General features: G+C 39.1%; 1 protein-coding gene across 2 annotated transcripts in view; it reads right to left on the bottom strand.

The window, feature by feature from the left end:
• CDK15 (cyclin dependent kinase 15) overlaps positions 1 to 22,843 on the bottom strand; it is an 81,615-nt gene that overhangs the window by 55,466 nt on the left and 3,306 nt on the right. For both annotated transcript variants that reach the window (XM_045508037.2, XM_010971839.3), the window contains exons 4-8: positions 16,504 to 16,583; positions 11,009 to 11,103; positions 10,186 to 10,248; positions 2,510 to 2,633; positions 798 to 918 (exon numbers count right to left, since the gene is read on the bottom strand). In XM_045508037.2, the coding sequence (XP_045363993.2) occupies positions 798 to 918; positions 2,510 to 2,633; positions 10,186 to 10,248; positions 11,009 to 11,103; positions 16,504 to 16,583 (483 nt within the window). The remainder of the gene's footprint in view (positions 1 to 797; positions 919 to 2,509; positions 2,634 to 10,185; positions 10,249 to 11,008; positions 11,104 to 16,503; positions 16,584 to 22,843) is intronic.

The following is a 22,843-nucleotide window of genomic DNA, read 5'->3' on the forward strand; positions in this document are numbered from 1 at the left end:
GTTTATATAAGACCTTCTAAGGAACTGAAAGAAGTCCATATATTTTGTTACCTTTGAGGAGGTGGCTGTGACTGCAGGTCACCACACAAATCACTTGTACATTTCCTGGACTCAGATCCTGATAACATAACACTGCTGCTGCAGGTTGATGAAGGGCTGGGATTCCACACACACCCCGGCACCCAGTTACCCAAGAGCCTCTCCAAGGATGTGGTTACTTGGTAGCATCCATCTGGTTCTTAAACTTGCACTATAGGCTTACTTAATCTGTCATGGGGAGAATTTATTACCCTTATTTTTAAAACGAAGAAACATAGACACAAAGAGGATACATGGCTTTTTCAAGATGACGATCCAGAGTAACTGATTAGGAGCAGAACTGGCATGAAAACCAAGTCTACAGAATCTTAGTATTTATGTTTTTTTTCACCAGACTCTGAACTGTGTTTGAGCATGTGCAGACAAGCGTGTGTGTGTGTATCTGTGGTTTGAGAGTATAAGTATGTTTCTCTGAAAGAAGGGAAAAGACAAAGGATTGAAGAGAAGAGCTAGGAGGAGGGGCATGGTAGAAAGAGCACAGGATCCAGAAGATGTCTCCTTGAGTCTCAACTTCTTTAATTGCAAAAACTCATAGAATGATTGCAAAAAATCAAATGAGACATGTATTTGAAAGTGCTTTGTGTTTCCATATACAAATGTGATGATCATTATTAGAATTATTACTTACAATGTAATACAGATAATAAAGCAAACTTCACGGGTAGGATGACTCACATTTTCCTGGCACTAGCTCTTACCATATGTCCAGTTCAGAGGAATATTCAGTGGCTCCCAGCAAGGCATCAGGAGGGCGGTACCAGAGAGTCACAACTTCTGAAGAGTATGTCTGGCTGGGAATGGACTTGGCCCGAGCAAGACCTGATGGAAGGGGGAAAGCACAGAACTCATTGTCCTGGGACTTCCTGGAGAGCCACAGGGACATAGTCTGCCAAGGAGAGTAGAACTGGCAGAGTAAACAACATTTAAAAAATAATACACAAGCTCTGATACTTTTAATGGAAGTACTCAACTATCTTGATTCTTGGGTATTACTTCACCAAGCAAATTTCTCCAATTTTGGCCTACTTTGCAGCTGGATGTGGCCTTCCTCGCAGCTAAGTATAGAAAGGTAACTGAATGTTTGCCTTTATGATATGAACAGAAGTGATGTGTGAACTTCCAGATGGTGCACTAAATGGGGGGCTGAGTGTCGGTCCCTCTTCTCCTTCCTCCAGGCTATGGTGAGGAGGTGTCAGCCATCCTGAAATGTGCAGCTGGGAAACACCTAGGGGTGGCGGGGCCACATGGCAGAGGGACCATGGGTCCAGACACCAGGAGGCCACCACATAGCCTGACTGCTTAGGTCAGACTGTTAGGTGAGAGAAAGTGTAAGCACATTTACACCTCTGTAATTTGGGGTTTCCAACAGCAGTGAAACATCAGTTCACGACTAACATGGCCACCCTCCACTTCTGCAGTCCGGGAATCCCTCATTTAGTAGATAAAGGGTGGAGACTGTTAGTCCAGATTAGCTTAGTAGGAACTTAGATGAGTTATTCCCAAGTGTTTTTCAGCAAAATGAGAGTACTCTTGTTAGTTAGCTACTTAGCTCACAGAATCACATGAGAAACCTCAATAGACGAGTTCACTGCGGTGGGGAACCGATGAATGAATGTCTGTTAAATGCTTTCTGCAGCTACAGTAGCACCACTGGACATCTGCCAAACAGAGGAGAGCAGATCCTCAGCTCAGATGGAACTAGTTCTTCAACAAAAATTTACAGAGCACCTATTACGCTGCCAGGCACTAGGGATATAATGATAAGCAAAAATGGAGCCAGGCTGCCCTCATAATGCTTACAGTCTAGTGGAGGAGACAAAAGCATCAGATAAATACATGTGTGTGTGTTTAACTATGAACTCTTGTAAGTGCTAAAACGGAAAGATACAGTAATACTCAGGGGAAACTGCATCACTTAGATGGAACAAAAGCATCAGGTACCCACACAGTCCCACCTATATAGAGACCTGGGTGAGCAGGAACAAGTGTCCTGGAGCCTCCATTCCAGCAGGAGTCCATCCTACAGCCTGGGGTTAACCTCTTTATCCTGCCATCCTGGGACGACTTTTATCAAGTCTCATAGAATTTATATACACCCACCTAGATTCAGGGAAACCTACTAAGTACCTTTCACTCTACAAAACTCTCTACATCAAAAATAGCAGTGAGGGCATAGGGGTGCCCAAGTTTTAGGATCTGCTTAGACGTAGGCTGGGTGGAAACCTAAAAAGCCACCAATCTCACCCTATTTCTTGCCTCACTCTTCCTATTTGGTCGTTAGATATCATCACAAAGCATCATGTTCCCCAGTCTCCACTTTTCAAAGGCCAGGCCTAAGTCCATGCTTTAAACATGTGCACACAAAAGTATCACTGTTCACAGCCCAGAACGAGACTGGGGGGCGGCTTACCAAAATCAGCCAGCTTGAGCTCTCCCAGGTGACTGATGAGTAAGTTCTGAGGTTTCAGGTCCCTGTGAAGAACGTGTTGGTGGTGGATGTACGCCAGGCCCCGCAAAAGTTGAAACATGAAAAGCTGCAAGGAATGAACACCTTAACTAGGCAGATTTGAGCCACTATGTGTTGATTTCTCCTCTAAATCAGAAACAGTCATCTGTTTAGTAGTAAAGAAGAATATAGTAAAAGTGTCTCTGGAGAGACGAAAAATGAAGGTTTTACATTCAAAGGAGGGGTGGGAAGGACAAGGAAAGTCAAGTAAGTAGACTATGTCCTAAACAAAGGGATTGTGGCTTTTCCTGACATCTCATTTCTTTGATACTGAAGGAATTACTCTTCCTTAAAAATCTAAACTGAAACTTTGAAGTTTCCTTTGGAACACTAGTTATTGATTTAGATGTGAAAGATTTAATTTTTTCCCCCACTGATGAACTTGGCGTATAAGATCAAAGTTGACCTGGAAATGATATTCTAGGGTTTACAACTGCTTAAGTTTTCCAGGCTCTCTGATATAAAACCCTTTTAAAAACAGAACACAGGGAGACCAGACTGGGAAATATATCCTTAGATGGTATTGGGAAATAAAGGAACCATTATCTTTTTAAACCTATTTTTAAAGTCTTGAGTTCAAAGTGAAAACAAGGGAAATATATAGTACAGATTAAAAGGGAAAAGATACCAAAATAAATTAAACCAAAAAAATTCAAAAGAGAATAAGGAACACATAGTAAAGAGAATCTCCTACCCTCTTTTTGTACAAAACATGAAGAAAGACACTTGTTTGATTTGAAGAAAGAAAAAAAAAAGTAAAGAGAAGAAAAAAGGGGGGAGAAAAACAAAAGGAAAAATATATTCTGGGCCCAAATTTTAAAATGTTGCACGTGGTTACAAGGCCCAGAAACCAAAGGCTTCTTCAGTTCCCATCAATATAGCACCTTAGAGGGGATGGGGGAGAATGCTTAGTATTCCGAGTGTCTTTTCCTGTTTTCCAGTGCCACTGACAAGCGAGAATCCAAACACCAACAGTAGTATTTACAAAGTCCTATGCCAACGGAGAACATGTTCTGGCAGTTTTGAAAAGAAAGGATCAGCCCCTAGCATTCTTGGGGACATGGGCAAAAGAGCAGATGCAGAGCTGTGTGGATAAAGCCACTTTTCCCAACACATCTTGCAAACTAAGAACTTCAGAGATGTTAGACTCTTTAATGACCTAACAATGACTTGGCGATTCTGGAGTTAAGCTGACGAGCGCTGCGCTGCGGACTGATAGAAGCAGGAGCCTGGGGAGTTTACCTCCCACAGCACACCAGGGGCCCAAGCCATTTAAGAATGCCAACATTTTCTTGAGACTCCTACTTCAAATGCTTGCTGGTTCTATGCATCTTCCCAGTGCTTTCTCTTCCTGGTGCTTCAAACACACTCTGTTCATTCTACCATCCATCACATCACTCAGCGGCCAAAGCACAAAAGTCCTATAGCAACATTTAAACCCCTCAATCGGTTATAAACATAAGTGTTCATAGAAAAGACAATATAAAGGACCAACTTAAATTCCAGGTAAAAGATAAGATGCCATAGTAGGTGCTTAAGAATGTGTTTTCCAATGTGATAGTACTAAGGAAACAGGGAGATGGAGACAGGTGACAGACAGAAGACAGAGAGATGGTGATCAGCAAGGGACAGAGACAGAGGAAGGGAGGGAAGATAACACTTGTTGAATACACAGCACCTTTTTAATTCTCAAAACAACCCTGTGAGGAAGATATGCTTGTCTTTGATTCACAGATGAGAAAAACAGGGCTCAGGGAAACGTTAAAAACATGTATAGAAAGAGTCAAGTCCAGGTCTCAAATCCAGACCTGCCTGACACCACTACACCATCCTGAGAAACCAGAGAAAAGACAGAAGATTAAAGCCAGACAGGGAAGGCCGGCTGAGTCAGAGGCAGAGCGTCTTGGTGGGCCAGCCTGAAGTCCCTTTCATGTCCCAGGTATAGACTGTCCTCGATAATTAGTCACACCCACCGCCCACCTTCTTGTTCTTCAGCCCCTTCCCTCCCTGGCTCCGCTAATGTCTACACTCATTTGTAAACGGTGAAACACTGTGGCCTTAAGGTGTGGTATTCCACAGCCACCCCTGTCAAAGCTGCAGTGTGTGCGGAGTAGCCGCACCACCCACTTGCTCTTTACCCCTTACAACGTGGATTCCTGCTTCCACACTGCCAGAACGTAGCAGTGATATGACCCACTCTGGTGATATTTCCTCAGTCACTGTCAAGCCAGGTTGCGGGTAACTCCTGAGATTCCCCAATCCCCAGGGGTTAGTCCTGTTTCCAACGCAATGAGGCTCTTGGGGACAAAATAATTCCATTGGGCTAGTGCCATCTGGGCTAGGAGTCCCTCAAAAACACAATCAGATCAGTCAGCCAACTCTTCCAGGGAAGCCCCAGTCCTTCCACTTACCAGGGATCTCTAGGACTTGTTCTATTAGAAATCTGACACAGGCTGATCTCACTATGATTCCCACCCTATCTTCTGCAGTCACAAAAAACAGAGCCTCTGGGACTACTCCTCTTTCCTCCCTAAAGCTCATCTCCATACTGCTCTCATGTAACCCAGCATCCATTGTTTCTCTCTCTCTCAAACCTTTCCACAGTTCACTCTTCAATCCTGGTTTAAAAACTTCCTAAAACCCAGCTTCTGATGAATTTCCTTCTGTCTCCTTTTCCATAAATGAGACCTTGAGTTCACCTCTTCCCTACGGCATTCTCAACTGGATGTTAGCTTTTCTACAACTCACTCATACCTTTGATCGCTGAGAGGTGGGGCCAGCTACCTCCTGACTCCCCAATACCACTTCAAAATCACTGTTTCTCCACCCTAAAGTAAAAACCCTTGTCCTTTGGACTTTCATGCCATCCAGCTACACCTTCCTCTCCCCGTCTTTTCACTGTCTTCTACTCAACTCCCCACCACTCTCCATCATCCACACAAGACTTGGGTACCTGGATCACAGCTATTGCTTCCTTGACATCAGCACCCGTGTGGACATCTCCAGCCAACCTCTGCCTCCACTGATGTGCTTCTCCAATCCACTTTAGCCCCTCACTCCCACGGTCACACACTGGGTCTTGCCATCATATGGAACTGTCTGTCCTCTGAAATGTGAAATTCATCCCCCTACAAAAATGGCTTCTGCCGTGATCACTTTATCCATAATGTTTTTCCCGTGGTCACCAATGCCTTTGGTGACAAAAACCCAATAGAAACCTTTCACTCCTTCTCTTTGCAGCATCCGGCATTACTGATCCTGTCTTCCTTCCTGAAAGCTCCCACCCCCTTGGTGCCTCAATCTCTTAATTTTTCTCCTCTTCTTTTTCTAGGTCCCATTTTCTCTACTGACATTTAATATATTGAGATTCCTTAGGACTCCATCCCTGACCTTCTTCTTTCATCACCTTACCCTCTCCCTTAGCCATCTTATCCATTGACATCGCTTTGATAAACAACTGTATTCTGATTATTTCAAAATAGTTAGCTCCACCTCAGATCTCTTTCCTGAACTTTTAGACCCATGTAGCCTGAAGTTTACCTGGACATCCCATAATCACCTCAAACTCAGCGAAACCATTAAACAGCTCCTCATGTTGCACAGCATGACACAGCTGGGCCCTTCATGCTCTGGCTCCTACTCACCTCTCAAGTCTCATCTCTAACCACCCCCAATTCTGTTAATTCTAAACTCCAGCTTTATTGAATTATCTGCAGTTCTTGGAATATACTATACCCTCCCTGGCATCCCAGCATTTTCACTGCGGCCTCTACCATGGGGATCTCATCCCTACTCCTACCTGCTTTGATTGCATAGTATCTTCCTTTGTGCTTCCAAATAAATACTCCCAATAAATTCCTCTATTTATTAGTGCATCCCCTACAAATCCACAAAGTCCTTGCAGTCAGGTATGATTTTTAACTGTATTCCTGGTCCTCGTGGCACTCTCAATCATGCCCTCCTTGAAAAACTCTCTTTCCTTGGCTTCCAGAAAAATGCATTTTTCTGGATCTTCTACATTCCTAAAAGCCGCTTCCCTTTGTCCCTTGCTGTTCCATTACTCTTATCCTATTGCTTGTCCCCTAAAGGCAAAAGTTCTATCATCAGTCCTTTTCTTTTTGTGTATTTGCTCTTTTGATCATCCACTCACTTGTATTTAACTACAAACTCCATGTGCCAATTACCCTCAGATCTACGTCTCCAGTTTGTATCATCCTCCTGAGAACCAGTCTCGTCTTCAGTTGCCTGCTGCTCATCTCCTTCGGCCACCCCATCTCAGTGAGGAGCTCATCATGTCCTGAAACAGGACTCCGACCCCTCCTCTCTAAGTCAGCTTCTTTTATTTCAGTTCATAGAGCTAGAATTCTCCTGCTCAGTCACACTCAAAATCAGTCACGTTTGGCCTCCTCCTTTCCCTCCTCATGCCCACGTAGTCACCATGTCCTGGCTGGACTCTTCTTTGTTTCTGTTTTTCACATTCCTTTCCATTCGTACCTTTGCTATCATAATTTAGGCCTTTACAAACTGTATGATTCCAACCGAATGAAATTCTGGAAAAGGCACAGCTACAGAAATAATAAAAAGATTGCGGTTTTCAAGGGTTTGGGGAAAGGGAGGGAGGGAGGAATGAATAGATAGAGTACAAGGGATTTTTAGGGCAATGAAATTATTCTGTATGATACTACAGTAGTGGTTACATGTCATTATGCATTTGTCAAAACCCATAGAATGTACAACATCAAGAGTAAACCCTAATGTAAACTATGGACTTTGGTTGATAATAATGTGTCCATGTTGGTTCATCAATTGTACCAAACATGCCACACTGCTGAGGGATGTTGAGGGTAGGGGAGTATATATGTATGGGTGGGGAGGGATATGTGTGAACTCTCTGTATTTTCTGCTCAATTCTGCTGTGAACCTGAAACTGCTCTAAAAAAAATAAAGTCTATTAATAAAAAAATAATAATTTAGGCTTTTATCACTTCTAATCTAGAAATCTTGCTACTCAAAGTTTGGTCCTTGACCAAGCAGTGTCTGTATCACCTTGGCGCATGTTAGAAATGCGGAGCTCAGGCCTCCCCCTAGACTTACTGAATCAGATTCCCGGGTCATTTGTCTGCTGGTCGAAGCTTGAGAACCACTGGGCTAGCCCACATCAATAAACTCCTAACTGGAATCCCTGACTCCAGTCTCCTCTCTTTCATCCATCCCACAGACCACAATTACATAAACTTCCTTCTGATCGTGTCATTCTTTTTCAATCAAACCTCTTTAAAGACTCAACTGTCTAAGGAATAAAGTCCACATCTTAGAATGTAAGGCTCTCAGCCACCTAACCAATCTGTTTCCCTAGATTAATGTACCCCATTTCACTAATACAGTTTATATTTCAGGCCAACGGGACCAGAGATGTAGCAAGGCACTCATGGAAAAGAATCTTAACGAAGAATCTCTTTCATCAACGGCAAAAGTTGGTTCTAAAACTTCAGGAAAAATATTATTTGTCCTTTCAAACTTTGGATTCTGATTCTGTAAAATAAGGAAGTTAGACCAACCTAATGTTTTTAAGGCTTTTTTTTTTTCCTGCAACCCACAGTAAGAAATATACATGTTTCCAGTTTTCACATTTATACGTAGATAAAAGTATAGTTTCAACTGGAAAAACAACTGCACAAAATAATACTCATTCTTATTAAGTATAATATACTATAATATTTTCTATTCTCTTCTCATCCATTCCATTTCATTTTCTAAAATGCTAATTGCTAGTCACCAATTGATTCAATAGCCCTAATGGGTCAGAACTGGAAGAGTGAAAAATACTGTGGTCCCTTCAACCCTAACAGTCCATGACCCTGGGGATCCTCTTCCTTGAATACATCATCTATTTCCCTGGTCTGTACCTTTGCCAAAAACATCTTCCTCTATCCAGCCTCTTGCAATCTTTTAAGGTCTGGCTTATTAAACCTCATAAAATGAGGAGATAACTTTTACTTCTTTGCATGTCTGCAACATTAGGCCTTATTTCTTACCTGATATTATTCATAGATGTCCTGTAATAGTACTGGTGTGTATGTCTTATCTCCTGGTTTTGGCTCTAAGTCCCTTGAGGGCAGGAATTATATCTTCTACATCTTTCTATCCTGCTAAGCACTTAGCACAATGCTTGGTATGAGAGTCACTCAAGCCTGAAAATGTTCCCTCTTTCTCACGGTTACTCTTTTTCCAACTGCTCTTCTATGCAATCAGCACCTCTAGCTCCCTGACCCTTCTGCCCTCTCCTAACTATCAGCAACCTGCCTATCTTCACTTCCTTCCCTCACACCGGACTCAGTTTAGAAGTGCCTGACCATCACTTTCACCTCTCTTGACAATCTCCAAATCTCTTGCTCAGCTGTCTTTTCCTGTCATACGTCTGGCAAAAAAAACCCCAGCTCTGAATCAATCCCACTGTCTACTTTCTCTGTTCCTCTATTTGAATTGCTAAGCACTTCCATTAAAAAAAAAAAAAAGGAAATCCCATCATCATGCAGATAATTTGATGCTTTTCGTCCTCACCAGAGCCCTAACACATTACTAGACATTCCTTCTCATTTTCCTACCACCCCCCCCCCTTTTTTTTTTTTTTTTTTAGTATTTTCACTCTCTTCAAAGCCCTGTCCTCAAAACCTTCCTTTCCCCCTTGCCTCCAAGACTGGATTCGGTCCCCTTATGAGTTCTCATAGTGTTCCTGGTTAACATGGCCATAGCCCTCATTACTTTGCTTCTCACTACCTATTTAAGTCCATACATTCTACTGAGCTTTAGCTCATTGAAAATAAGAAACACAAGTTATTCATTATTGAAACCTTAGGATTTAATATGGTACTAAGTACTCAATAAATATTTATTAAATAAATGAATAAACCAATAAATAAGTATTAGTTAAATGAATGAGTATATCAGATACAAATCTCATATGGTTATATTGAGGGCCAATCAATTAATTAATGCCAATAAAACCTTAGGGAATGCAAAGTATGAGATACAAATGGTTTCTAAAATTTTTAACAGACATAGAATTATATAGCTAGTTAAGATTTTATTATGTATATTCCAATGACTGGAAAAATGGAAGTCGGTCCCATATATGATAGAATCTGACAGAACAGGCAAAAAGATAACTGATGAAGAGCCAACAAAGATAGTCTGTTTGCTAGGTCTAGTGGGGAACTGTAAGTACAACACAGACTTTATCAAAGACCACAGTAGTCTGCTATAAAGATTTATCTTATGCTGGCCTAACATCACTTCTTCCCTTTCAATGCAATTCTCTTTAATTGGTTTATACTTCTAAAGATACATTTGCATGATGGCAATGACTGACAGGGCTAGGCTGCACAGAAAACAGCTTGACATTGCTCCATTATCTTGAGGGGCAATTATTTTTTTTAAACCTCTCTCTAGAATATCAGTGATGTCCATCTTTTTATTTAGTATCATGGGACCATAGGACTTTGGTTTGCAATGGCAGTCTGTTTCAAAATTCTTCTGCTGTGGGCAAGCCAGAGGAGAGTCCTGACCCTCAAAGTACTCACCCTGACGTTGTAAGGATGAAGCCCTCCTGGGTGCTGAGACATATACTGGGCCAGGTCTGTGTGCTACACAAAGCGGTGGAGAGAGTGACGTTAGTGGGGCTTGGCCAGCGTTGCAGAGCAGACCATAGACTTGACTCTCAAAGTATTACAAAGTTCAGAATTTTTGAGAATAAGGAGCAAAAGGTACATAACCAGGTTTCCTGAGACACCACTGTTAAAGTCATACACGGTGTGTCTTCCTAACTGGCTGCTCTTAGAAGGAAGCCTATTTCTCAGCACAAGAGAGGCTCATTTTAAATGACTGCCACTGAACACAATGACATGGCGATTTTTTACTCTCCAAGTGTCCTTGGAGGCAAGTAAAGTACACACACCTTATGATTTCTTTCTGTTAATACCTGAAGTGTCAGTTTTTTCTTTATTCTTAAATACAAAATGAGTTCTTTAACAAACTTGTACACAATTTTTTAAAACCTTGTAATTGATGTCTTTATTGTCAATGGAAAAAAATGTTGGGTTCTGCTTAGATGGTGATTAAAAATAGATTAAAAATAAGTGCAAAAGTTTTATTTAGGAGGGAAACTTGAAGCGTTTATTTATTATTGCTGGTGAGGGGGGAAAAGGCAGCAAATATAGTAGGTAAAGGAGCAGGACTAAAGAATGACCATAAGAACATTAGGCTCCACCAATCACAATAATGAAAATTTGCACGACACTTTCCACATTGTAATGGAAGTTTTATCATCCCATAAAATATTAACAGATTCATTATACAAGCACCAGGCTTTTCCCTTATGCTTTGTGAAATGCTGCAGAAACTCACCATGTATTCAAAAACGAATGTCAGTGTCTCTCTGGTGTGGATTATGTCATGCAGGAGCACAATATTAGCATGTTTCAAACCCTTCAGGAGAGAAGCTAGAAAAATTAAACAAAATGTTAATTCAATCATTGATCATGAAAGTACTGCTTTAAGATATCAAGCAGTATATCAAGCAGTATTTATTTTTTTAACAGTTCAAATCGAGCATTCTGTTTTTTTTTAATGCTGGAAAAGAATCTCTTGTTGTGAAATAATATTTAAACTATAAAAAATTCATTATTTGTTAAATGGTGAATCACTCTATTTACATAACTTATTTTTCTGACAGGCTAGAACAGTTGCAAAAACTATGTTTCCATTTACCCAATCAATTTCATCAAAGCACTCAGAGCACTTTGCAAATGCCTTCCTTTGGGAAGCTTATCATCTCTCCTTCAGAGCTACAGGAGAGGAGGCCTGGAGAGACAAAGGAGTGGAAGGAGCAGGAAGAGGAGGAGCGTTCTGCCTTTGCCACATATGACCATTCTGTAAAATTCCAAGTCCCACAGGGGGTCGGCAGGGCCCGTGGACATGATTGGTAGAAGGCAGGGATAAGAGTATGGGATGAAAGATTGTTGAAGCGTCATATAGAGAGTGGAGGGGAGAACCTCAAACCTATGGAAAGGAGAATTCTGCAGGGTGTGCCTGCATATCATAAATCTCTACCACAAACTCTCTCCCAGAATTCCATATAATTATAAATGAACTAACTCAAATACTCAAATTTTGGAACACAGTTACTTCCTTCAGGAAGCTTATCCTGTTGTAATGATCTTTTGTGGTTTTGTCCTCCTGGAGGCCATTCTCCCTTCTAGTGGGGACACCGCCATTTCCTCTGGGGAACAATCCATCTCCCTTCTCCCCCCATACTATTCTGATGGGGCTGACCCCACCCCTACCCAAGAGTGGGCATGTGACCCAGGTCTAGCCAATTAGAGCACAGCACCCTCCAAAATGCAAGCCTGAGAGAGCTCTAACTTTGCTGGAGCTACGAGGAAAGACATGCTTGTTTCCACTGTGAGGGCTGAGTTGGCAGAGTTTAGCCAGGAGCTGCTGTGGCCAGATTACCAATGCCTGGTGAGAGCATGCCTGAGACTAAACCTAAGGCAGAGAAAAACAGTGTTGGGTGATGGACAGCCCCGGATTCCTGGTGACGTCCTCTGCATCGTGCAAGCCCGTAATCAGACCTGTGAGCCAGTGAACTTCCTTCATTAGTTATGTCGGTATGAGCTGGGAGCCCCTTACCTCCAAAGGAGTCCTACAACCCCTGCTAGACCTACTCTGCTTGGATGACGAATGCTCTAATTCTACTTTTTTCTCCTGAATCCTTACGAGCTAAATTCATTATTTCACTTTTATAAGTACGCTGCTTTGTAAATCTAGTAAACACTTTCACAGGCATCTGTTTACTGTCCCTAGTCCCAGACCGAAGACTACCTGACACAGAGGGAGCGACTCTCCCCCTCTTTCGGATGCTGCCACACCGCCTAGTACAATGCTCAGCCGAGAGGAAACACTTAATTTTTCATATACATTTATTGAGTGTCTTAACGGAGGACGGACTGTGGAGCCAGAAGCTCTAATGTGAATCCTGGCCCTGCAGCTTTCTATCCAAGCAAGCTCAGGAGAGGAACTCAACCCAAGTCTCCACTCACCCCTTGTGAAAAGGAGATAAGCCCTTTCCTGACCTGACTTCACAGGGTCAACATGAGGATGTAGAATCCTTGGTAAATGTAAGGCAAATTAGAATTGATATCCCAGCCATCAGCTTCTTCACCTCCTTTTCACTTTGAACCTCACTAAAACCCACTCCCAGATTAACATTTTAAATTTTGTTTATGTCATGTTTCTGCTAGAGTTTTCCACACTTTCCACATTTCCAACATTGACTTCGGACCATCAGTTGAGGGTGATTGTATCTTCCACCTCACTGTACCTTCCTCTTTTTTTGGCTCAGTTTTCTCATATGTGGACTGGGAATAATTACTTTGTAATGTTTTCTACTAGAGAATGATCTTAAAAGATTCTCAGCTGAAACTGTTTCTAAAGACTTGCAATTACAGAGCTGTAGAGTGAATGACTGAAAGACTGAAAGAGATGAAAGACTCAGAATTGACAAATATATAATATTATATATTATTTTCTTGAAAATGTTTCTCCTGAATTTTGCTTAACATTTATACAAAATGTATCATGAAAATAGAGTTCCAATTTTATTTTTTCTGTTGCTAATGGAAATATGCCTGAATTAAAGATTTCTAAATTTATCATAATAAAGTAGAAAGGATTTTGAATAGATAGAATGTATTTTAATACCTAATGGCTCTGATTACTAGCTCTGTGACTTCAGACAAGTCGCCTAACTTCTCTGAGGTTCAGATTCCTTCATTACTACGACAAAAATAACACTTTACCAACTAGAATTGATGTGAGGGTTCAAAAAATATAAATGATTGAGGAGTGGGGAAGATTATGGCATATGCCTAGTCCTCAGAAAAGATTAGTTCTCTGACTGCTCCCTAACAAATGCTGCTAACAGGATGAAAGTCCTGAAAGTTGTTTTAAAACTAGTTTATATTTTTATAGAAAGATATTTAAAACAATGCACATTATTAAGACATTGATACCTAGTTTAATAAAACTAGGTAACGTGTTCTTATATAAAAACTTATAATATTAGCATATTCAAATGAAAGCTTTCTCTCCTAATTGTAAAAATAAACACTTTAAATATAATTACAGAGCCAGTTATGAAAATTTTTCTAAGTTGCTGTGAAGGTGGCTAATTAGCAGAGGAACGAGGGTAAGGAACATGCCTACTATACCACTGCTGTGTCTCTAGCAGCCAGCAGAGTACCTGGACATAGCAGGTGCTCCATAAACTCCCGTGGAATGAACACACAGAGAATGTATGGATTTTTGAATCAGAGAGATTTGGTTTGAATCATAGCTCTGTACTAGAATCATAATAGTATCTATCTCCAAAGGTTGCTAAGAGGATTGAAAGAGGTAACACATGAAAAGTATCTGGCACACACATTAAGATATGTTTCCCCTAGTGTTGTCCATACTTTTGCTAATTTCATATTACATGTTACAATCAAATGGTACTCCAAATGATCAGATTAATAAACTGCCACGTGTTTTCTACCTCTATACAGAGAAACATACATGTAAAATCCTATCAATAAATCTTTGGCTGCTATACCATTAGAGCAGCCAAACTGTTCAGGAAAAGTCATTCCTACTTCAAGGCTTTTTAGAGAAGTCTGCATTGCTCATTTAGTTTTTCTGCACGTGGCGTTTTGGTTGCCTTTTTAGCTAGTGACCCTGGATTGTAACTAATGAACTCCAGCTGTTCTTATTTTGCCTTCCAGCCCTTCTCATTTAACCTCCTGTCTCCCTGGTCTCATATCCTTTAAGTTCTTACGGGAAAAATGGGACAGTGCCAAAGTTTTCAAATGAGGCCTCATGTCTTCTTGAGGGGAGAGGGCTCCTCTATCAAGGGCTCCTGGCTTTTACACTGGTGGAAAAGGAAACATCCATTGTTGGAAACTGGATGCCTAACAACCTCCAATGTGTCAAAAAAAATCCTTTTGTGGTTTTTCATATTATACAAGCAAAGCATTCAGTAAGGTAAGTCCATAAAACAAACCAAGAAAGTCCACAGTTGAATACTAAGTGTAATTGCAAACACCTGTGAGGGAGAGGCAATTCCTCGGTAAATATGCAATAAAAAAACATTTAGCCTACAGAACAATACAGATCCAGCTTTTCTGAACCATGCTGAGAACCATCTGTTAGCAAAACAGGCAAAAGGTTTCACTGTTAGTCAAATGTTGATCTGAAAAAGTTGGATATGGGCAAAATCTGAGCAAGGAAGGCCTGAAGCAATGGGTGAGTTCAGCTCACAAAGGAAACACCGTGAGAATGGGGTGAACCCGGGCCTAAAGACCCTCCCCTTATGCTAGTGACCTGGGGATGTCTATTGTGCTCAGAAATATGCCTTAGCCTGTCCACACATTTCTTTCTAAATCTGATCATCCTTTCATGGGGACCACTAATAAGTATATTAGTAAATGCAACTTCCATTATGGTAAACACTTAAAGCCATGCTTTCCTCCGGAATGCACCTGATCCACAAGGCGGAATCCCTGCTAACCTGATAGCCATTTGGCTCTGCTACGGAAATTCAAAATGCCATATTTCCCAGGGGCCCTGGAAGACTTTTGAAAATAGCATCAAATTCAGTTATAAATTCATTTTCTGAATTGCTTTTTCTATGCCTGTTTGCATAACCTATCTTTCCAAGCTCAGTTCAAAATCTACTGATTCTATTAGCCACCCTGAGACTAACTGGTTCTCATCTTAGTTCACAAGGTCTCTTTTACTTCCATCTTAATGCTGGTTGTAACGTGAATCATCTGCTCGGTTACGACTGAAAAGATACAGAACAAGGGTCAGGCTTCTTCTTCTCATCCTTCACAACACCCAGCAATATGTCTGGTGTGCAGGGTACGCTCCATAAAGAAGGGAAGCTGAAGTAGCTAAAAGGGGAGAAAGAAAGACCAGGGAGGAGCCATTTTTCTGCATTTTTGATGAAATGGAGAGCAATCCTATCATCATTTTATTTCAAATGGCTCATGTGAAAATGCTAATAAATTGCATTGTAATGATTTATTTTCACTGTAATGGCTTCTTGATTTTTAAATTATAAATTATTGATTTTTAAACTATAAATTATTAGTTATCTTGATGGTGAATAAGACAGCACTAAGGAAAAGAGACAAAAATGGAATAACAATAATAATAGCCAACATTTGTTGAACTTTGAACTCTGCAATTAGTGTTTATATGAACAGTCTCATTCAATCTTAAAAACTACTCAACAAAGTAAGTACTATTATCCTGTCTCTGCAGTAAGCTGAGTCTTAAATAGGAAAAGTAATCTACCCACGGTACACCAGTAGTAACTAGTAGATCTAAGACCCAAACCCAAGCCCATCTGACACCAGACTCCTCACCCACTTGCTCTACTGCCCAGGATTCAGAGAAAATATAGGCACAGCACTCAAAATGCACGCTTTCCCAAGGAGTTTTTCAAATGCTATCTACACAACTTGTTAGCTTCAGGCAAACTGCTTACTGATAATTTGTGTGATTGTATTATTTATTTTCTCTTTTATATGGATTTTTCTAGGCTTATATAGATACAGCCTTAGTGTGGGACCCAACACACAGAAGGCGTTTAGTAAATACTCACAGAGTTCATAGTTTTGGTCAACTAATATAGCAGATTTTAATACTAATTCCCTCAAGAATAAATAGCAAAATGATTTAGGAAACTGATACGAAGAATAAAATTACAATTATAATTTTACTTCTATAAATACCAAAAGCAAGATGCTGAGTAGATAGGCTCGATGCATCTCTTGGGTCCATTTTATTGTTCTTACCTTCCCGGATGGCTGTAAATGGGACTCCCTCCTCTGCATTCATGCTGATGACTTTTAAAGCCACTAGTTGTCCGTTTATCCTAGAAGAGTCGAAGAAAAGGGCACACATTTGTTGAAATCATTGATTTATACTAAACAATTCATGCTAAGGATAGCTTAACAAAGAGAGTTTTCCTTCAAAGTATATTCCAGTATGTGAATCTACAATTTTCTCAAAATAAAAAGTTTCAAAAGTCAGGTGTATATATCAAACCATTTCTTTCTCTTTACCAAAATGACATACATTCATTGTGGAAAATATGGAGAATATAGGAAAATAAAGAAAAAAAGACCCTAACAAATCCATCCTCACAATATTTTGATACATATTGTTCCTTTTATTTCCCTTTGTACACTTATTTGACTCATCCTTATCTAGGGGAGGAGGTAGTTTGTTTGTGTGTTTGTTTTTAAGGTAGAGGTACTGAGGATTGAACCCAGGACCTCGTGCATGCACTCTACCACTGAGCTATACCATCCCCACTCCCAGTCATCCTTATTTTTCACCTGAATTATTGTAGTAACCTCCTAATAGTCTCTCTCCTTGTACATTTGTACCCCTACTGTCTACTCGCAACAGTGTAGCCCAGGGCATCTTTTTAAAGTGAAAATCAAAACAAGTCACTTCTGTGCTCAAAACCCACCATTATCTCCATATTTCATTCGAAATAAAAGCCAAATTCTTATAATCACCGCCTAGGTGCTACCTGATCTGCCCAGTTCAGCATTCTCCCTCTCTCTTCATCTCCTCCTACTCTACCCTTATTCATTGTTCTGTTTGCTGATACAACTAAGTGCCAGAGAACAGAGGTTTTAATGCAAGTATAGATATAGTTTTTTATACAGTGGGATTCATATCACATTATTAGTAACCTGTTTTTCCTCCATTTAACTTATTCTCTTATTCATTCTGATATTATGTGATATTTAATAATAACATTTTAATCATGAAAGTATGCTACAGTGGGTTTTGCCAATTCCAAATATTTTAACATTGTTTCTAACTTTTGGCTATTATAAAAATATTCTGATGATCATATTTGTAGATAAATCTCTACACAAAGCCCCTATTATATTCTTAGGGTCGAGGTGGAATTGCTAAATCAAAGAGTATGCAGTGCACATGTTTTTTATTGTCTTGAACGCATGTTCCCAAGTTGTGCCACAGTGATCATACCGCTAACTGATTGTGAGAGTGGCCATTCCAGCACTCCCTGACTAACACCGGCCAGCGTTGCGTGTTTTCTGTTGTTGTTTTAAGATTTCATTTTTCAGAACAGTTTTAGTTTTACAGAAAAGTTGAGAAGGTAGTATAGAAAGTTCCTATATACCTCATATCTAGTTTCTTCTATTGTTAACATCTTATATTAGTATCACATTTGCTAGAATTAATGAATCACTTATGATACGTTAACTAAAGCCCATAGTTTATTAGGAATTCTTTAGTTAGTTTTCTTTTTTTTTTTTTTCAGTAGAATTGTACTATTTGTTGTCAGTTGCATTGTAAGCTGGTAAAATTTGGGGGAGTACATGATCATACATAGGAAGAGCTATAAAAGTACCAAATTCAGGAATTTTCCCAATGAAGTTACTTAACAAAGATTTTAATAATTCCAAATGCATGAAAGATATTGTCTACTGTGTCAGTTATAATAGAAAAAAATAAAAATTACTGAAGTGCTCAGCGTTAGAGGAACACTTTGAAAATTTGTGGTACATCAATACATATATACATACATTCATAACTAAAGTCCAGAGACATGCAGAAAGAACCATGGAAAAGATTTATGATAATATGAAAAATAGAACACAAAATAGCAAGCATATCATGTTTGTAACTAAACAATCTGTGTGCGTATGGAAGACAAAATATGCGGGTGCAAGTTGCTACGCTAAAGTGATGGTTTGATTATACAGTAGATGATTTTAAAGTTTAAAAAATTCATTTGCTATTCTGTATTGCCTTTTTTGTTTTTACAGTATTTATAAGTTTATAATGGCTTTCCAATCTTATTTCAAAATGCTTTCTTACAGTAACTTTTTTCCAGACATGTATAAATTCATGAAAATCAATTTATCTTAGTTTTTTTAAAAAGTTGAGATATATAACATTGAATATTTGTATAGCATATATATAAAACACTCTAAGTTTAAGGTGTACAACAGGTTGATGTGATACATTTATATATTGCAATATGATTATCAGAATTTCCTTAATTTTCACCCAATGAATGCCCTTTTTCTATTCCAGGATTCCATCCAGGACACCACACTGCATGTATTTGTCATATCTCTTAAGACTCCTCTTGGCTGTGACAGTTTCCCAGGCTTTCCTTGTTTTTGATGACACTGACAGTTTTGAGGAGTACTTGTCAAGTATTTTGCAGGATTGCTCTCTATCGGAATTTTTCTGGTGTTTTTCTTATGATTAGACTGCAGATACGGGTTTGGGGGAAGTAAAGTGTCATTTCCATCACATCATATTAAAGGTATATATGGCCATCACAATTCATGACTTTTGATGCAGCCTTAATCACCTGGCTGAGGTAGTGTTTGTTGGGTCTCTTCACTGTAAAGTTATCCTCCCTCCACCACTCCTTTCCATTCAGTGCTTTAGGGAGGATGTCACTATGAGTAGCCCACACTTCAGGAGCGGGGAATGCTCCATCACACTGAGGGTGGGTTACCTACATAAATTATTTGGAATTCTTATGCATGGGAAATTCGTCTCTTTTCTCCTGTTTATTAATTAACTGAACCACTTATAGCACTATGGACTCATAGATATTCATTTTATAGTTTGGGTTATAATCCAGTACTATTTTATTTATTTTGTTGCTCAAATTTTTTCCAGTTTTGTTTTTTAGGAGCTTTTTCAGTTGGCTCTTGGTTCCCTTTGACATGTCCCCATAAATGTGGGGTTTGTTTTGGGAGAGTATGTTTTTATTTTCCTTTTTTGGCCTATTTAATAGGTAAAAAGGATTATCATATTTTAACTTCTATTCCTTTAACTACCTGTAGAACTGAATTTTATTAAGTTTATTGGTCTTTTCTGTTCATTTGTGGTTTACCTATTTGCCCATTTTTTATTGAAATATTTTACATACACTTTTCACCAATTTCTTTCGTTTGCCTTATCATGTCTTTGAAATTTTGAACTTAAAATTTTTTATGATGCTCAGTATTTTTCAAAATGTTTTACTCAGAGGATAGCTCTGTGAAATTCTCCATATCCTCGATCCCAAAAGTTTTGGGTCAAGTATGTTTAGAAAATACTTTATACTTTAAAACTTTCCTTAATCATTTTTACATAGTCATGGTACATGTCAACATTATAAAGATACCAAGAGCACTTACAATAAAGGATCACATTGTATTTTGTTCTAGGGTTCCCCGTGTCAACTTGACAATGGTAATTGTTTCACTAAACCTCTATTAAAATAGGTGTCTCAGAATCAGGGGTCCTTAGAACATACTTGGATAGATGGGACACCATGGACACTTCCAATCTTCCCTTACGGGTTCTGATTTAAGTGTTACGTATAAACAGAGCTTCCCAGCCCAAACGTTGCACAGATTTCCCTTATCTATTCTTCTAGGTCTTGTATTTCATTTAATTCTTTAATCCACTGGTAATTCATAGTGATATTTGCCTTTTCCAAATTGCTAACAATCATCCCAGTTCCATTTATTGGACTATCTTCTTTTCCCTGCTGATTAGATATGCCACCATGATTATACATTAGATCGTACTAATACGTGGATTTGTGACTGTTCTGGACATTTACAAATCATATTTCTTTGACCTATCTTTTCTTATACTTGTGCTACACCATTTTAATTATTACAGTTTATGAACATATTTAGAATACATTAAAAATCTAAATTACAAAATCATTGACATCTTTGCTTGTTAGATTTTCTAATCCAAATATCCTTACAGCGGTCTCTGGAATGATCTACAAGACCCTATACAATGGCCCTGCTGCAGCTGCAACTCCTGCCTGTCCTCACGTCCTTCCACTCTCCCCGTCCAATGCCAGCCCTGCTCCTGCCTCAGGGATTTCTTACTTGCTGTTCCCTCTGCCTGAAGCTCTCTTCCACTATACATGCACGCAGTTCACACCCCACCTTAGTCAGAGTCTCTGTTCAAGTTTTCCCTTCTCAGTGAGGCCTCCTCTCATCACTCTATTTAAAATAGCAATTCCCTACCCTACTCTGGCACTCACTATGCCTCTGCCTTGTTTTATCCTTTTCCAAACAAAGCATTTTCACTTTTTGACAAACTTGATCAAGGAATTTACTTGTTTATTGCCTGTCTCAACCCCACTAGAAGATACACTCCACAAGAGCAGGGACTTCCGTCTCTTTTGTTCTCCGATGACTCCTTAGTGGCTAAAACAGTGCCTGGCACATAGCAGGTGCTTAATAAATATGAGTAGAATGAATGAATGACTACTTGGCTTTTTTTAAAGTCTGTTATGCGCCTTGGTAAATCTTTACATAAATCCTGCTCATTTTTGATGCTAATTATTTTTGTTGTTGCTATTTTGAGAAGAATTCCCCTGCTGCATTTCCTATTAAATGGTTATTGCTCATACGTAAGACAACTTTAGATAGGTATATTTTGATTTTGTAACTGATCTCCTTATTGTTCTTACTACTTCTACTAGTTTCTTAGGTTAGATTCTCTTGGGCTTTTTAGGTAGACAATTCTATAATCCACAAAAACAGTATTCTGTCTTCTTTTTCCTCGTTGCATTGGCTAGAATGCTTATGATAATCTTTAACAACAGAGAATAACGGGCAGTCTCACCCTGTCTCTAGCTTAATGGTGATGTCTCCAGTGTTTAACAAAGAAAAAATATGTAGGCTGTTTATTTGAACTTTTTCTACATCATAATGAGAAATTATCATTGATTCCTATTTTGCTTAGAGTTTTAAAAATTAGTAATTGATGTTGAATTTACCAAATGCCTTTTTGGCATCTATCTCTATGATATGTTTTAACTTGTCTTTAAATTATAAATGTCATGCCTTTGTGTTAAGGAATATAGTGAAAAGTTTGAGTGATCTTTCCCCACTCCAGTTTCAACCACTAGAAGTAGCTACTTTTAACAATCCCTTGTGTATTTTTCTAGATTCCTCTAAACACATACAAATTTATATGTATATAGCGTTTTATTTCTAAATAGATCATAGGGTAAGGATTATTCTGTAACTTGCTTGTGTCTTTTAAAATATTGGGCACCTTTTCCTACATCTGTCTCATACTTTAGATGGCTGAATACTATTTCATTATATGGTGATTATTTAGCCTCTCCTCCATTAATGGATATTTGTGACAAGGTTTTTACTTTTTCTATTACAAACTTGGTGCAATTAGTATACTTTTACATGTATTTCTGTGCACTTGGACAGAGTGTTTATTTCTAATGTATTTTTTGTTCTATTACTAGGCTAAATCCCTTGAAGGAAATCTCTTATACTTCCAGTTCCTAAGATAGTTTATGGAAGCTAATTAAATCTTGTTTCTACATAATATGTTTAAAATGATAGTTCCCCTAAAATCCTGTTTAACAAGTAAAAATAATAACACAAGTACTAAGATAAAAAATATTTAGTCTTACAGTATTTATATTAAAATTTTGAAATTAACATTTAACCACTTTTGAGCCTTTATTTTTCTCCATTGGAGTAACATAAATTAAAGAAATCAAATCTTCTGACTTGACTAAATGCAGTGGAGTTCATGAATCTTTCAAATATGTTCAACAAAGTTTTTATTAGCCAAAATGGGCACTTGCTTTCTAGATTTCTATTCTCTAGCCATTTTGTGTAATTTGCAAGTGTAGAAAAGCCAGGATTAATCATTTTTTGCATACCATGTCATACTTCGTAGAAACCAACTTCAGTTTCTTCTATAAAGGCAAGGTGGAAGAAGGAAGGAGCAAACTCAAGGCTGCCTTTGCAAACCTCTGTCTTTGCATTTTAGGGGGAATATGATGCCTCACCAACTGCACTTCCCAGCAGGTGAAGAGCAGTAATTGCTCTTTGCGGGAGAAGTTGAAGAAGTCTACTTCGAATTGAATCAAAAAGAGGAAAAGCTGATAAACATCTTAGTGGGCTGATTTTAATTGGGGCAGGGGAAATTTGTTTTCTTTCAAGGCTAGTTCAGTCATCATGTCTTTCCCTATTGACTGTGGGGTCTTGCACAGGTCCTGAGCTTCTGCCATAAGTCACCTGGCTTTGTAATGTCAAATTGGGGGGTGGGATCTTCTTTTCTAAAGTCTCTCCCTGC

The sequence above is a fragment of the Camelus bactrianus genome, chromosome 5 (assembly GCF_048773025.1).
Source record: "Camelus bactrianus isolate YW-2024 breed Bactrian camel chromosome 5, ASM4877302v1, whole genome shotgun sequence".
Lineage (NCBI taxonomy): Eukaryota > Metazoa > Chordata > Mammalia > Artiodactyla > Camelidae > Camelus > Camelus bactrianus.